The sequence below is a fragment of the Micropterus salmoides genome, unplaced genomic scaffold (assembly GCF_014851395.1).
Source record: "Micropterus salmoides isolate LMB-PRFRI ecotype aquatic unplaced genomic scaffold, ASM1485139v1 Ms_hic_scaffold_21, whole genome shotgun sequence".
Taxonomy (NCBI): Eukaryota; Metazoa; Chordata; class Actinopteri; order Centrarchiformes; family Centrarchidae; genus Micropterus; species Micropterus salmoides.
Window position 1 is genome coordinate 21,261,139 of NW_024041262.1, and position 16,540 is coordinate 21,277,678.

At 39.4% G+C, this 16,540-nt stretch overlaps 2 protein-coding genes across 4 annotated transcripts in view; both read right to left on the reverse strand.

Moving 5' to 3' along the window:
• wnk4a (WNK lysine deficient protein kinase 4a) overlaps positions 1–10,031 on the reverse strand; it is a 44,532-nt gene extending 34,501 nt beyond the window's left edge. For 2 of the 3 annotated variants that reach the window (XM_038735207.1, XM_038735205.1), the window contains exons 1-2: positions 9,220–10,031; positions 8,277–8,946 (exon numbers count right to left, since the gene is read on the reverse strand). In XM_038735207.1, coding sequence (XP_038591135.1) covers positions 8,277–8,909 — 633 coding nt within the window. In that variant the 5' untranslated portion in view covers positions 8,910–8,946; positions 9,220–10,031. The remainder of the gene's footprint in view (positions 1–8,276; positions 8,947–9,219) is intronic. The other variant, XM_038735206.1, reaches the window with a different exon arrangement.
• Positions 10,032–10,153: 122 nt separating this feature from the next.
• On the reverse strand, positions 10,154–16,188 carry vps25 (vacuolar protein sorting 25 homolog). Its single transcript, XM_038735212.1, has 6 exons — positions 16,088–16,188; positions 13,941–14,086; positions 12,992–13,045; positions 12,769–12,857; positions 11,338–11,413; positions 10,154–10,971 (listed from the first exon to the last, which is right to left on the reverse strand). The coding sequence occupies exons 1-6, from the start codon at positions 16,132–16,134 to the stop codon at positions 10,859–10,861; spliced, it is 525 nt and encodes a 174-aa protein (XP_038591140.1). The 5' UTR covers positions 16,135–16,188; the 3' UTR covers positions 10,154–10,858.
• Positions 16,189–16,540: the final 352 nt, after the last annotated feature.

Consider the following 16,540-nt stretch of genomic DNA (forward strand, 5'->3'; position numbering starts at 1 on the left):
TCAAGAAACAAGCACTCTATTGATCTCAGTCTGACAAACATGAAGCAGAGCTAGTGACTGTATAAAATATGGGTCACCAGAATAGTATTACTGGAAGATGGAAAACATTACAACCTGGACCACTTGCTGAAATCTCTCACATGGAGAATCGATCTACAGAGGGATCCCAATAAAAGCGGTGACTCAGAAGAGACAAAGCTTTTGCCAACAGCACACTTGTGTACGTATAATACAATAGCTCAGTCATTACTGCAGATGGAGAACCAATTTCTAATCTGCTTTTTCCACCTACTGTTCCCAGCCTGTGGTTACATGTAACTCCAGTTGTGAAGCTTTGTGCTGCAGACAGATGAAAGTAATTATATTCTGAAACTATTTCTTCATTATTGTCATAGGATATACTATGTACTGTATATAATATGCAAAGTTAATAATATCTTTAGATCTTCTCTGTTGTGACTTCACAGAATATTCTGGATGTTTGTTAAGGCCTTAAACATAATAGAAAAACAAACAGAAAGTCAGATTACTGTGTTTGCACGTCTCGGTAGCCTGACCAAAACTCACTTATCTAAGATATCATGTTTAGCTTTCTATTAATCAAAACTTACAGAAGCTTACTCAAACCACAAGCTATTGTATGTCTGAATACATTTAATGAAAATAATACTGTGAGAGTTTGTCTTTCACATAACACAGGAGCATTTTAATTAGATTTGCTTACTAAAAATTAAATGTTACTCATTTTACATGGACAGCCATTGCAAGGTTAAACATACTTACTATAAAGTAAATACACTACATTTATCATGGAAAAACATCTGGTACTAAATTAAATACGCTTGCAAGACTACAGAAACGCTGATTATTTAACTTGAGCCCGACCGATTTATTGATTTGCAGATATATGTCCGATATAAGCTACTTGCTGATATATCTGCATCGGCGTTTATAACAGCCGATATAGGACTATTAAAAAAGAGAAACAGAGAGTCGGATCCTTCCCTCATGTCATCAGTGTTGCATAGTTTGCCCACCAGAAGGCGCGCTGCAGTTTTTCTGTTGATAACACTGCAGCATCACAGAACAAAACGTCAGCTGACCGGAGCTACGGTGAGTAGCTCCTGGTAGCTCAGTGTTACCGGTGAGTTGGTCTTTTGTACCGTCAATTACATGACGTAATAAAAATAGCCCTCATCACTTTTCCTCTTTGGAGACCAGACTTGCTAACCCCCTCATTTTTCACTGCCCTCTCCAGGCTCAGCAGTGTGTTTAACGTTAACGTTACAGAGGAGGTTACGCTGCTGACAGACGGGAGTGTAGATTTATTTTTGAAACAGTGTGGCAATTCTAGCAACCGGTCCTCCCATTTCTCTCTAATTTATTACTTCTAAATATTTTCTAACATCGCAAACAGCAGATAACGCTGCCTATTGCTAAATTAGCCTCAAAGCTAACACCATGTTTATAAGTGGAGAAGGCTAACATTAACGAGAGATTAAACTGTAGTGTCTCTAGTTACAGTCGGCGTGTCAGAAATGATTAAACCAGACGGAACTTGTGAATAAACGTGAGCTGAACAAGTATCTAACACACAGTTGCAGGTCCTCGTTGTAGACAGTCATGTAGTATTAGATAAATTCAAGGGCACCGTTTCCTCTGCGTCACTGTATCATAGAGCCAGAAGTGTGTCAGGAAATGGTTTCTGTAGCTTTGGATAGAATTAACAGAGTGCTGGTAATAAACTAGGTGTAGAAAGTAGTCAATGTGGCAGATTTTATGTAAGGTAATAACTACTGCATGACAAAATATCTATATATAATTATTTGCCTATGTAGGAGAGCCCTGTTTATCATTATTATGATAAGAATGACATGAGAGATGATTTTTTGTAGTAGCAATATATAGGTATTTTTTATAGTTTCTGTTTCGCTGGCCGCCACAATACATACACTATTTAATTTAACGGTCATTAGAAGTAGTACTCTACTCTGATTTATAATAATTCAGATATTTTAAAAATGTTTTCTGTAGTTTTATTCCTTTGACTCTATTTCTAAACTGCATTATGGTCATGGAATCTTGGTGAGGTCTCAACATAACAACCAATGTTAGGAATAATCTTTGTGTATGTTATGCATTTGTTAAAATAAGGGGGGATAAAAAAAATCGGATTTTAAAATCCTTAAATATCAAAATCAGTATCGGACTTAAAAATCCCATATCGGTCGGGCTCTATTTTTAACACCTAAAGGCTTCTGCGTGGTTTGTACCATCCACCCATCTATTTTTCCTGGTAAGGGTCACTGAGCAGGGCTGCGGCCTTCCCTAGCATGATTAGGTGTAGTCTATCACAGGGCTGCGACAGTTATATAAAATTTAGTTTCCATTAGAAACACACAAACACACCAAATGGCCCCAGGCAACTGAACACAGAGCCACCATGCTGCCCCAGCTTGTACCTAACAGTATCCACCCTAAATAAGACATACTATCAACAGCAGCCAATGAGACACTGTTAATCTAGTTTCAGCACTGACTGCATACTGTCTACAGACAGGCTGTATCATACAGGGCAATCACCAAATGAGTGTGCACATTTAGTAGAGTATAAATTTTATAGGTGACACGGAGTGGCCTTCCTTTTAGGACTGTGCAGAGCTAATGCAAACCAACAGCCCTCAAGTCAGACTGGAGTGCTGCCATGTGCAAATGCAGACCTCCTTGACTTTCTCCTCAGAGATCCTGATACACTGGATCTCGCTGCACTGAGGGCCCTCCGAGGAAAGACAGTGTTGATGTTGGCCACAGCAGAACTGATAGGAACCTAACATCTTGGGTTATGCCACTGAACACTAGCAACATTCAGATAAAAGTCACACAGCCAGGCTTGTATGAGGCCCAGGTCAGCATGGGAGAGTAGCAACACAAATCTAGGGTTTGTGCCAAACTAGAATTATGCTTTGTTGTTTAACCTTATAACTCAGAATTCAAACTGTGCAGACCAGAGTAGCAAGACGTTAATAAGGTTTTACAGCTTTCATTTAATCCAGTGCTATTATATGAGCTTTAAAACTCTGAGCTAAAATGTAAACAGTGCAGCTACCCAATGAGCCCATTTTCACCACAGTAATGGTTCCAGCTCTTACAGGGGTGATGAAAACCTTCCACCCCTCCTCCTTTCATTTGTCTTTAGGTAACTCTGTTTCCTTGAAACTAGTGACTTTTAAACATACATAGTCGCTCTGAAAATAATATTTCTTTGTATTATAAATTAATTTGTGGATGTTTTTTTTCAGATTTAGTGATTGTTTTAGTATATAAAATGTCAGAAAATAGTGAAAATGACATCTTAAGAACAACCCAAGGATAGTTATTAATGGCATACAAAAACACAGCAACGACTAAATTTGAGAACCTGGAATGAGTGATTGAATTTATTCATTGATTATTAAACAGTTGTGTATTAGTTATTAAAGCACTAATACAGACAGACAAAGCTGAAACTAAATGATGGCATGGGCTGGGTGCTTATTCTTTACTTTGACATATATAAACATGCTTTTCTAGAAAAACTCTTTTTTATAATTTAACAAAAGAGGCCAAAGTTCAACCATTTCAGACACTTTGCTATTTGTAAAAAAAATAGTCAGTAAAATCAGTAGGCAGGTAAAGACAGGCTAGCCGTTTCTCCCTGGTTTGAGTTTGCATGCTATAAGCTAAGCACCTGCCTGCTGCGGCTTCATATTACATGTACAGCTTCACATGTAACTCTCGCCAAGAATGCGATTTTCCCAAGATGTCAAACTATTCCTTTAAAAGCTACCTAAACACAAGCAGCCGTGCCCGAACTATACCTGCATAAAATACAACCTAAAAGTGGCAAAATTATGATTTAAATGAGGAACAATCTGGATCTGACCAGACATTCAGTGTCAACTTTGAGTGCTTGACAGTTTTCGAGACTAAGCGCTTAAGACACATTTCACTTGGAACCAAAAAATACCAAAGCCATAATTTACTACATCTTCTTTACCTCACACATGTGATCCTTTGATACTTGCGGTTGCCTCTACTTTTTACTAAATTGATACTGTATGTATGCTGGACTTGATTCTGCAGTTAAAATCAATGTGCCAACCTTCTCTGCACTGAAGGAATCCATTTATACCAAGCAGCACCAATGAACAACTGATTAATAGCGCACACTAGGCACAAGAGAGTTTTATGAGTTGCAAGAGAGGGTTAGACAAAAACATACAAAACCTTGCACCAACTGTTACAACTTGGTATGCCATTATCATCAGAAAACTGTCTTGTAGCCTGTATTTATGCATCCAATGAACTGGCTAATTGGTTTAGGTTGCTGCAGTATTTTTAAATGCACCCAAGCTGATCTAGCCTTAACCATGGCCCTCATAAACACTGACCGTGCTGAAAATAGAGGTGGTATGCTGAATCTGTTTATACGGAGCATGATTAAACAATGTGTGTCGGTTTTAGGTTTAAAAATGAAACATGAGAGTATAAAGTAAGTGTCTGCTGTGGGCTAGAGGAAACAGCTGGAAGCTGTCCAAGATCAGGTATTGTGCAACCGAGGCCCTTTAAAGGGGCTTACCAAAAAAAAAGGATGTGTGCATCAGTGCACTCATTCCTATCTGTTATTAATTAGCTCACTGTTGGATTCACAGTCAGTTGTGCTGCATAAAAGCTTCATGCTCACGATTCCATGCGATGGTTGATTTCACATTCATTGCAGTTTTGTGCAAGCAGAAATGACAATGACAGTGACAATGACACTGTAGCAAATAAAGCAGGACTCTTTTTTTTTTGCCTCAGTGTAGATGAATGGAAGTGGGATGGCACCATACAGTGGCTCATCCATTTTTTATCACCTCTACATTTCCTCCAAAGCCCAGTTTATACCTGAGTCAGCCTTGGTCCTGTGGGAGGAAGGGTTGCTAAGTAGCTGCCACCTGGGGAGTTTAACAGCTCTAAACTTACAACCACGTGTCTTTAAAGCTCTAAATTTTGTGCTGAATTTATTCCACTACAGTTTCCATTCCACTACAGTATCCTCAATGTCTTAATTACTGTAAATGTGTGATAAAATTGGCCTGATAATCAGACTGAATTTCAATATTATTTGACTTACTGACTATTCCATTTATCTAGCTCCATTATATTTATCTAAATTGTGGAAAAACTGGAGATGTGGGTAATAATTTAGAGGTCAGTGACAACTACAGAGGAAAACTACACAAAGAAAACTTCACTGGGGATGGACAAAGAGTTTGACATTTGGACTTACATTTGCAGGTTTGACATTAATAAATATTTTAAATGTGTGTGGCAGAAACAACCAAAAGAGGAAACAGCTCTCAGGATAATTTAATACATTTGGACCAAGAGTCAGGTACAGTTTGTTACAAAATGTAGTTTGCTCTGTCAGTAAGCTTTGCCAATGTCCCGTTAATAACACAGCTTTCTTTTCATTTGTTGGAGATACAAGGACGAAATGTTCTTATTCACTAAGCATGTGTACATTACATAAGGAAGGATGTCTAGATTATTGAACAAAGCCAATGGGTGTGGAAATAATCATCTATTGAGACCAACCAAAAGCTGGATTGTTAGGCAGATCAAGGCAAAATACTTGAAAGGTTTAAAAAATGTCAAAACATGTCAGTTTACAGTTAAATAAAAACTTGTTGGACTTATTTTCAATTGGAAAACTGTTTCAAAATTACTGTAAACATTTCTGTACTGACATTTATTAAATCAGTCAACATACAAGCTGGTACTGCTATATCTGGGATAAGCTACAATGAGCTGATAATACTGTCCATGCCGACATATCATTCACTGTCTTATCGTTTTACTGCAGTATAACAATATGTGCATGTGTTAGTGGCAGTATAAATATATGCATACATCCACAAAATGTTAGTAAACAAGAATATAATGGGAGAGTACCTGCACCCTGAACATCTGTATCAGCGACAGACTGGTTTCTTCAGGCATTAGACATATTTCATTTCTTTCATGACAGTGGTTTGCCTCAGGAAGATCTATGTAGGGTCCAATCATTGCTAGTATAATGTTAAAGTAGCTTGGATTCCAGTGAGTGGTTTCTTTTCTATTATGTGATAGCCTTAATATCAGGTTTGTGAGAAGCAACATGAGCCCTGTCTTGTATTTATACTGACCTGGCTGAGCTTCGGTATTACATGTCATGGAAGAATAAAAATGTATTGTTTATTTCTTGTGTGCTAGTTCCAGTGGACACCGCCCAGACAGACCTGTGTTCAGTGTAACAACCCAAACAATATACTGCACACAGGAGAATACCTGTGAGTGTCTCAGTACAAATTGTGATTAATTCAAATTATCTATATTAGTGGAAATCAGGTAAAGCAGATGTTGGACCCCTTCCTCACAATCTGAACAGCTGACCATAAATGCCTGCAGATTACAGCTCTGGCCCTGTAATACATAGCCTAGTTAAAACATAGTTAAAAGAGATTAAGGCATTTCTAACTGGTGTTTAGACACCAGCAGCCAGCTTTTGTGTTCATTCCAGCAATCAAGGGCACATGGGGAGTATGCGGTGGTGAGTTCAGTGAAGAAATGTGACTGCAGCTGAGTCTGTGTCTTTGAGGTGAACATATCACAACAGTAACCATATCAACAATGGCCCCCTTTAAGCTTATTAGGAGTGATTAAGGAGCTTAACTGTGCCCATGTCTGAGGTAAAAAGATGAAATAGCATGCTTGTTTCTAATATGGCCCCAGGCCAAAGAGCCGCAGCACAATGTGTCGCACTTTTCACTCCACAAAAGTTAAAAGCCAGGGTATGCTTTAAAAGTCAGATGAAAATTACCCCCAGCCTTGTGTTTGACTTGAGGGTGTTAAACATCCACAACTGTGGTGTTGTAACAGTGCAGGTAAAGACACATCTGTCTCCCACAGTCTGGGAGTGACTGTTTCCACCTCCCCCCAAACAGACACCTGTTGTGTGAACCGACAGGTGGGCCTTTGAGGCAGCCGCCCCAACCTGCTAGTCCTGGAGCTTGAGCCCTGGGGACAGATTCACTTCACCCTGTATAATCCCTGACTGTCTGTGCGCCGGTTCCTCCTGCAGAGCTTAAATTCAAGAAAAAGACTACTTCTGTGCATCGTTTATTGAGCAAAATGAGACAGTGTTTTCATGCGCAGCAATGTCTAAAACAACTTCTAACATCTTTAGGATCGGACTAATCAGAATAAAAGAGATTGTCGCCAGTGTGTTTGTAGCCCAATGTCAGTGGCACAGAGTTTAATTTGAGGTTTAGAGGGTATGAGGGCACAACTTTGCACCTAAGAAGGCTTATAAGGCTGCCAGATACTGATAGCAACGTACGTCACACACAACAGCAAATGTTAAGGTTGGACTTAAAGCTTAAATCTTTAAATCCTCCACTGTGCTATCAAACCATGTAAGCAAGATAAGTGGCAGCTGTTACCCAGGCTGTTTGGGGGCTGTATGCCAAACACAGCAGCATAAAAAAAGGACTGACATCTCTATCATCTCTATATGTTTCTATCAGAACTGGACAGACAGAAAGAGTATGTGTGAAACTATAGTTGGTTTGTCTCAGTTGTGGTGTTTACATGCTACATGGGATCAAAACCCAGAAGCCAGGCATCTTCTCACAGATCTTAGTCCTGCCCTGCAGAGTGGAAACATTTCAAAGCACAAATGGTTCTACTATCTCACACAAATACTTATGGAACATCATAATAGAATATAAATTATCTATTGCCTCTGGGATGTTCATAGTTTGCACGTGAGGCATTCAGAGAACTAGCCTTGGTGTCAGTGGTTGTTAATGAAAACAGAGATTAGAGGGGATCATGGCAGGCAGAGTGGTTCAGTTGGAGCTGAGTGCTGACAGGATGACCTGGGTTAGCATGAACAGGCCTGACACTGCCCAACTCAAGGTCAGCAAGGAACAATATTCAGCAGATTAGCTGCTTCACATCAACTCTGATGGCCCGAGTGAGGGATTAGAGGTGTGTGGGGCAGGAAAGCAGGGAAGGAATCAACCTATACCTGCCAGAATATCCAGGGTAAACTTTTGGCATGTGCATTTACAAAAAGGGGGTTAATTTTATTCTTAATGTATCATTGCTTTTATCAGCAATCCTCCAAAATCTCCTGTGCATATTTTTTTTATCCAAACTGACAAGTAAAAGTTTTGGTCTACAGTGAAATATAAAAGAAGCCATCCTACCTGTAGCTCACACCATGCCACCTCCACTGTTGTCTCTGTGTCCAGTCCTTTATAGACCGTCTTGAAAGACCCCCTTCCAATCTCTATGTTGAATTTGAGATATCTTCCATCGGGCGAGGTTGCCACCGCCTCGGTCTCCAGGTCGTCTTTCTCTTCCTGCTCCAACTGAGTGTTAAAAGTGATGCGAGACAAGATCTTGTGTTGTTTATTCTGAAGTTCATTTTCAGACTCAGAGCTCGCGTCCTGTGCGCTGGATCTCTGGACGGGATCCCAGTTACCACTCAGAGACCCAGCGTCGGGGGCCTGGCTGCTGGGGGGCGTGTTGGAGCTGGTGCCGGGACTGGAAACGGGGGACTGAGACGGTGGAGAGTCGTCGGTTTTCTCATCCTCTGCTCGGGACTCGGGCAGTGTTAGAATATTCTCAGCCGACCAGGACAAAGCTTTGGAAAGGACGCCGCTGTATAGAGGCGAATCGATGTCCATAGTAATTTTTTGCAACCCATAAGAGTTTCTCCGTGCGCCCAAACCGTGCGTCCTCAGCACGGATGGGACCCGGGATAAGCAGTCTTCGGTCATATCCACAGAGAGGCCAGGGAAGCCGCGTCCTGGTATCTCAACCTGTGCGTGTGACATTGTAGTATACAGGTTCAACGCCTTCTTGATTGACAGCCTGCATGTGGAAATGGCATTAGGACAACAGAGCACAGTTACTTTAAGTTCCTAGTTACTTTACCATGATGTCAATGAAGTCAGTGGCTTAATACAGAGGCTGACCACAAAATAACAGGTATGTTACATGACTAACAACACAAGATTAACATAGCCTATCTATAATATCGGAGCTACCTTTACCTGTAGCAAGAATCAACCGTGGAACTATATTCTAGGTATATGTTGTTTTTGTTTTTTTTAAAACGCATAGAAGTAATAAAAATATACTTACTCATCACAGCCGCTGCGTAAAATCTCATAAACGCATTGTTCCTGTCAAATAATCCGAGTTGTCCTTCTCTCTTTGCAAAGTCTACAGCCATAACCTCCAGTGAAAGGACGAGGCTGCCTATATCAACAGACCTCCGGAGGGCTGTGCGTCCAGTGCGCTCCGAGTGCGCGCTCCCAACTCCGCCCCTCGCAGCTTTGGCGCGCTAGTAAGACCCCCGGAGGGGCTAATTAGCTACAGTATGAGTTTTGCAATTGCATGCGTTTCATTTTTGATTTCTTACACTTAATTGATGTCCAAAACGATCTGTGGAATGTCTTTAAAATCTAAATTGTGAGTTGCATAAGATGTAAAAGAAAAGCAGTGTTTTAGAGAGGACCCATAAACATGTTCCTTGTATCGATAAGCTGGACAGGTGCCAGACTTTGGTCTTTCCACAGGCGTCATTGACTGTGCGCGGAAAGTAGCAGAACAGGAGGTCTCCGCTTGTAATTGGTCCGTCATTAAACAGCACAAATTCTCTAGTTCCCCTGAATTTAGATATAACTGATGAGTGACGGGAGGTGTGCAGCGTGCGGGGCTAACCTGCAGGGGGAGCCACACCGCTGGAGCTGTTGCTGCTGAAACAAGACACCTTTATCAGCCAAGGCCACACTGGCCCCACCTGTCCCACAAGCTACACACCAGCTGTTATCAAAAACACACACACAGGATTCGATGGAGCTGTATTATCCACACCGGCAGGGACACAGCATATGACGTGAGCAGACCATCCCGTACGCAGTCTTCAGTACAGCTGTAGGGAGCATAACATCTCCATCACTGTGGTTCTACTCTGCACGTCTGCACACTCTGGGGCACTGCTGACATTCATGTTTTTCACACATCTAACCAATTCAAGACCTTAAGACATCTTAAAGAAACAAAAACACACAAATGTAGCAAATTTCTAGTTTATTTTCCTACAGGGTATGAAAAAAGGAGGTTGAATATAGGTAGAGAGAGAGGATAACAGGAGTGTCACAGTAGCTACTGCACAATAATAGGATGACAGCAATCTATGAAGTCCACTATTATTACACTCAGCCGAGTCAAGCCAGGATTGGCTTGTCTGAGATGTTCCTCTTCTGGAAGCATGTATTCTCAAAATAAAAATTCCCCCTGGTGTTGTGGGATTTCTTTGGGATGTCTGGTTGGAACAGAGGAACAACAGCCGAGCAAAAGGTCCACAGCTAATTATACCGAGGAACTGTGTTAACAGGGCAAACTGGGATAAAAGTAGTCGTATTTACAATAAAGAAAGAGTAATGTTACAGCTGGTGGGAAAAGATTTTCCCCAAGAGTATTCAGACATGATAGGGTTTACCCTGTTAAGACTCATTGCATGTTTAAGTGTTACCTCAGAAAGAATGACAACTTTAAACACAGTGTCTGAAATGATATTTGTTCTCTTTCGATAAGAAAAGGCTTTTAACTTGGGCAAACCAAAAGGCAACAACAGTTGCAGGACCAGCAACCTCTGGGCTGGGTCTTTGAGGTGCACCATGTGTAGCCTTACATGGCTAAATCTTAAAATGTGCCAGTAAAAGGTACAACATGAGGACTCCCAGACAGAGTGTGTGTGTGTTATTCCAGCACCGTTTCAGAAGAATTTGACCCCCTTTCCATCCTCCATGGTGATGATCTCTGCTTTGCCTTCTGTTTGTAGAGCCTGCAACGAGCGCAGCAGCATCCATTCTTCTAAACCGTGGAACTCTGGAGAAACAGATTACAGTTTATGTCAGAAAGTACAATAAGAATAATAAAGTTTTTATAGAACACCTTTTAAAACAAAGTTACAAGGGGCTTTTCATGGGAAACTCAAGACTCAAACATTGCAGGGCTACGATTAAAATTAATCAGGAAAGAAAAGGAGAAAAAATGCAAGATAAAAAAAAAAAAGGATATTAAAACTCACATTAATAAAAGTCTTTTTTATTAGAAGCAATTTAAAAGATGTCACTGAGTCCAACAGGGTCTATACTTTACATGTGCTTATTCTAAGTGATTACATTTCAATAGGTTATTCTGAAAAAAAATGTATTGATGCTTATTTATCTTAACATTTTAATGGCACCATACCTTCACCTTCTGTGTCTTCGCCATTGGACAACTCGTAAAGTGTAAACACCGAGTTGATCATACCGTTTTTGGAAACCTAAAATGTTAGAGAATAATAATAAAGTCATTCTGAGGAAAACAGTTGTTTAATTCTGATATTAGCCATTTTCTCAGACAGTCAAGGACAGACAGAGATCTGGAGCACACGGTTATAAATAGAGCATTTAATAAGGTGCAGCAACTAATGTTTTGACAAACTCTAGGTCTTCATCAGACAGAACTCTGGGTCATGGTAAATCATCCAGCTGGGACTCGACGTGTTGGCTATTTTTGATCATCCCTGTCGGAGCATAAAACTGGTGAAAACCTATATATCATGTTCTTTATGTGCTCATTTGAATTTAATTTTACATTGGCTGGTATTTACCACTATGAATTATTTTTTTATACAATAATACATAGTGACCCTAGGTCTGTTTTTCCACCTGTAGGTTTGGTCATGTTTACATTCTCACCACTACCGCTTAGAGTGGCAGAAGCTGGACATTTCTAGCGTTTATCCAATACATTAGCATCTGTTTCCATTTCAACTTTAGTAGTTAGTGATTACTGTGACAATACATGTGCTAAAAGCTAGCCTGACCAATATGTAAGAAGAATCATAAGAAGTATGAGATAATTTAATATATATGTACTACATAGTTTTTTTTAATAATTAACTGCATTACTTACATACAGTATGCATTTTCACTATTGCAGTGATACAGTAAGCTGCTTCCTGATTTTTTTTGTATGTGTATCAGAGGGCTGACAGTTCTTAAGTGAGAGCGCTAAGCTTTTGCTTACAGCCCAAATGTGTATACATTTGACAGTTAAATGTTCTGTACCCGGAAATAACAGATTTATTTAGACTTAAGGAGACTATTTTTTGTTAGTTTCTGTTTTAGTTTGACTGTGGATTGGAACTGTGATACTTAGTTATACCTGTCTGAAGTCTTGTTCTGCACACGTGTATACCTAAAATTTAAAATCTGTTTTTTCTAATCATGTATATCTATTATGACATTAGACCCGCTCTCCTATTTATTTAAGAATTCAGGTTACTCCAGAAAGCTGTAACCCAGTTATTTAAAATACACATGAACGCAGTAATTGTGGAAAGTGATTCTTTATTTCTCTTGTGGTTTGTTATCACAAGCAATATAAAAATGTTGCACCAGGTAACTTGGATTTTAAAAGGGGTACACTTAAACTGTGATTATTAGAGACTTTAATACCATAGCGCAATAATACTGTAATACTGAACAACATGATCTGATAGGAGCAAATTACACTGCTTTCAAAATTTACCACTTATTTATTGCTTTAGAGAACATTTTCTTCTTCCCATTTTTCCTTAATCAGCCCTAACGTGTGTGTGTGTGTGTGTGTGTGTTAAGTTTGATGACTCACCCACTGGTATATTAACTTGCCCCATTCCTCCGGTCGTCTCCACATGACTAAACACCGAGACTTGTTTTTGTCCAACCATTCGAGGTTGCCTGAGGTGAGACAACATAATTATAAAAAAAACAAAACAATTTCATGACTGTAGAAATTAATTCAGAGAGAGACAAATGAGATAATTATTCTTAATCTAAAAACTGCACAAACATGTAGACAGAACAAAACTTACCTTTTTTCCTCAGTTCCTCAAACACAACTTGAATTGCTTCCATTGACAGTTTTCCTGAAATTCAGTTAAGGAAGGGGATCCAATCAATGTCTAGAAGACTGTATCTTCCTCTCAGCACATACATAAGAGACATTTAAAAAATACACAATTTAAAAACTCACAATGGAAAACTTTTTAAAAAAAAGAATCAAAATCGATTCAGCAGAACCAAAGATATCATCTTTTATTTCCAACTCATTGTTCTTCCTTGTCAAAACCTGCTGCCAGATTTGGGTGTGTTATGCTACTAGCTGCTAATGTAGCTTCAAGTCTTTTGCCTCAAGGCCAGCAGACGAAGAGCTACAGGGGTCAGGTAAACACACTCCGCACCCCCAGATTTCATTCTCAAACTTGTAGTCTTCAGTGCCAACCAACACTGACTCAAGTGACATCCCTTGAGGCAATATGTCTGCAGTTGTAAAATTAGTTTCACATATAAAGTAATAACGTTACTCCCTGAGACCTGTCATCAGAATATGATGTGTAAAATCGGTGGCGTTCCCCATTAACTGCAGTACGCCACAGAAAATGTGTTCATGTTGATATGAAGCTGTTGATATTCACCAAAATCAAGACGAGAACCTCAAAATAAAGTGACTTAAAATTTAATTTAACACAGGCAACTGCAGCATTGTGGAGGTCAGCTAGTGAGGTGGCACTGCTCTAAAACACATTTAAAACTTGCTCAGATTGTAACATTAATATGTGAGTTAAGTGTAATTGTATATCCCAATAAAGAGGCAGCATATAAACCCTTAACTAGCCATCCAAAATCAAATAATCTAAGCAAACAGAGGAAAAACGGATTTGAAAATGAGTCAACAATTCATACAGAAGTTCTTGGATCAAGTTTAATCTGTTCTGGTAAAATGCCAGCCTTGACTGGACCACATGTGGACTGTTAGGATACTTTCTATCTTCTTGTTGTTGAACACAGGGCTTTCCTGAGCCTCCATGACGTCCAGGGTGTAGAGCTTGCGATGCCGGCAGTAAGACAGAGCCAGTGAACACCATGCCGCCAGCTGTTTCTGTCTTGTATCAGCATTGGGCTGTAGCCTGTCCACAAAGAGATAAGCAAAAGACGTCAAGTACAACTGCTATTAGGCAAACAAACACAAACAAACACCATATTTATTTTACTTATTACTTGTGTTTCTGCACGTCCAAGTACAATGATGGATTTACTTTGTATCTTATGATTTTGGTTTTCTTTTTGTGTGTGATATATGTATTTTTTTATGACATAATAAAACCAAACCAGACCATTCCTGTGATGTTGCTCGGGTGATATGACAATATATACCGGCAGATGAGACAGAGATTTTGCTAAACTCTTTATATACAAGGCAGCTATCTGTGAAATATCATAAGTTGAATTAGATGATTTTGGGCACATCAATGAGCAAGAGAAGCATCTTTTTAGGTATTCAATTCACTGGATTAGCATTCAGATTTGCTTATTTTATCTATAAAGACACAAAGAAATGGTTTCCCCAGGTTTGCACAGAGCCCTGACCTCAACCCCATCCAAAACCTTTGGGATGGACTGGATCGCTGACTGTGACCCAGACCTTATTGCCCAACATCAGTGTTGGACCTCACTAATACTCTTGTGGCTGAATGGGAACAAATTCTTGTAGCCAAGGTCTACAATTTGGTGTTAATTTACAGTATCTTGTGATAATTTACACAGAATCATCAGCATTTCTGAGGAAAAGGGACCGCAGCAGATAAAAGTCAACGCACTTATCGAACATTAACAGTGATTTACATCACTGGCATTTCTACTGAAACTTAAAACACTTCTGAGAATAACGATTATCATGCACAGTCACAGTCATTTCAATTGGTTGCCAGTGTGCACTAATTTACCAACAGAGCACACAGTTAAAACTCGTTATCAGCACACGGGGAATTATTATGTTCCTTGTGTTTACTTGGTATCAGTCTTAGATAGATAATTTACCGTCGGTCCCAAAGCAGTGACAGAAATTCTCCATCAAAAAGGCTCATTTTAAACACAAACTTAAAATGCACATTTAAAACCTACATAAAAACAGCAGCTGTAAAGTATCTATTTTTTGTTGTTCAGAGTGATTATTGCAGAAGGCATGAAAGATTTCTTATAAATGTTTTTCCTGGCCAGGGGAACTTTATATTGTCTGCCTGAAGGAGTGGTGAAGGGGGTGAAAAGGGTCCTATGTGATCAAGGTGGCCTTCCTGATCACAGAGCAGTTGTACAGTTCACATAAGGGGGTTTGTGGTGAGCCGATTATTTTACTGCAGTGGTTTATCATGCGGAAGAGTTTGGTTTTATGTTTGGTTGTAAGAGGTTGTACCAGGATGAATTGTTGAAATGTTAAAGGTCTGAGGTCTTCTTGGCATTGTCTAGCCAATGTTACACTGAAATCTGTGACCCTGGAGGATCAACTACTGTCTCAGCTATCGTAAGTTGTGCCACTACCCAAATATTAAGGGGTCACACATCTTTAAAGAGCTAGCAAAATTTGTAACCCTATTTGTACGTTACATTTATATCTGTAGGCACAACTATAGCTTTTAAAATATGTGTGACCATGAAAAAAACAGTGGCAATACGGCTGAAATTTCAAGCCAGGTTACAGGATCTGATGGGTCACATTAGTAACCGTAACACCGGTTAATAGTTGGTGTTCATGTAGGTAGCTGACAGCACAAGTTGGGACAGTGCTGGCTATCAAAACAGCTAGCTAGAGCTAAGAGCTAAACTTATTCTCTAAACTTACAAACACCACCATAAATTAACTGGACGTTAACTTAATGTGTATAAATATTCGCATCCGGTTGAGCCTTAATGAGTCGCTGAATGAAAACAAGTGGAGCTCTTACATAAACTTTACCAATAAGCCACTTCCCTAGCAATCTGTTTTGTTTAGCCAGTTAGCCGGCTAACATGATGGTATCTCGCAAATCAATACTCTTCGATTCAATAATATACAAACAATGGAGGCTAATAAGCAGGGTTAGTTATTCTTTTAAAACTCTCCCTTAAATATGGTTCAGAAAAAGTTGACTTACGTAAAAAACGGTGGGAAATTATATTGCCAGGGCCACTCAAAACTCATTTCAGTTGATGCGGTGTTCACAGCTGACAGCTTCCGGAAGCGAGTACAACCTCTCAAATGGTTCCGACTATCTACACAGATATACCATACACAAATAAATACATACCGTAATATCAATAAATATTTATACAAAAAATGTTACTAAAAAACAACGGATATATATTTGAACAATAAATTATACTAAGTATGAAAATTATTCCAAAAATGTTTTTAAAACATTATGAAACTTACTTACATGAATTACCAACAGTGGGAGGTAACTAAGTACATTTACCTAACTACTGTACTTTTGGAGATACTTGTGCATTACTTGAGAATTATGTTTAGCGTTTTTATTCAAGTTCATTCAGGACCAGGGTTTAATCACTGAATTATCAAAATATAAAACCAGCAGGCATTAAAGCAA

What these genes read in the sequence shown, in the direction of transcription:
- vps25 (XM_038735212.1), bottom strand. Translation starts at nt 16,134, where the DNA reads ATGAGTTTTGAGTGGCCCTGGCAATATAATTTCCCACCGTTTTTTAC. An exon ending in TGAGGAACTGAGGAAAAAAG is followed by an intron (nt 12,858 to 12,991) that starts GTAAGTTTTGTT and finishes GTCTCACCTCAG; the next exon opens with GCAACCTCGAATGGTTGGAC. An exon ending in CGAAGACACAGAAGGTGAAG is followed by an intron (nt 10,972 to 11,337) that starts GTATGGTGCCAT and finishes CTGTTTCTCCAG; the next exon opens with AGTTCCACGGTTTAGAAGAA.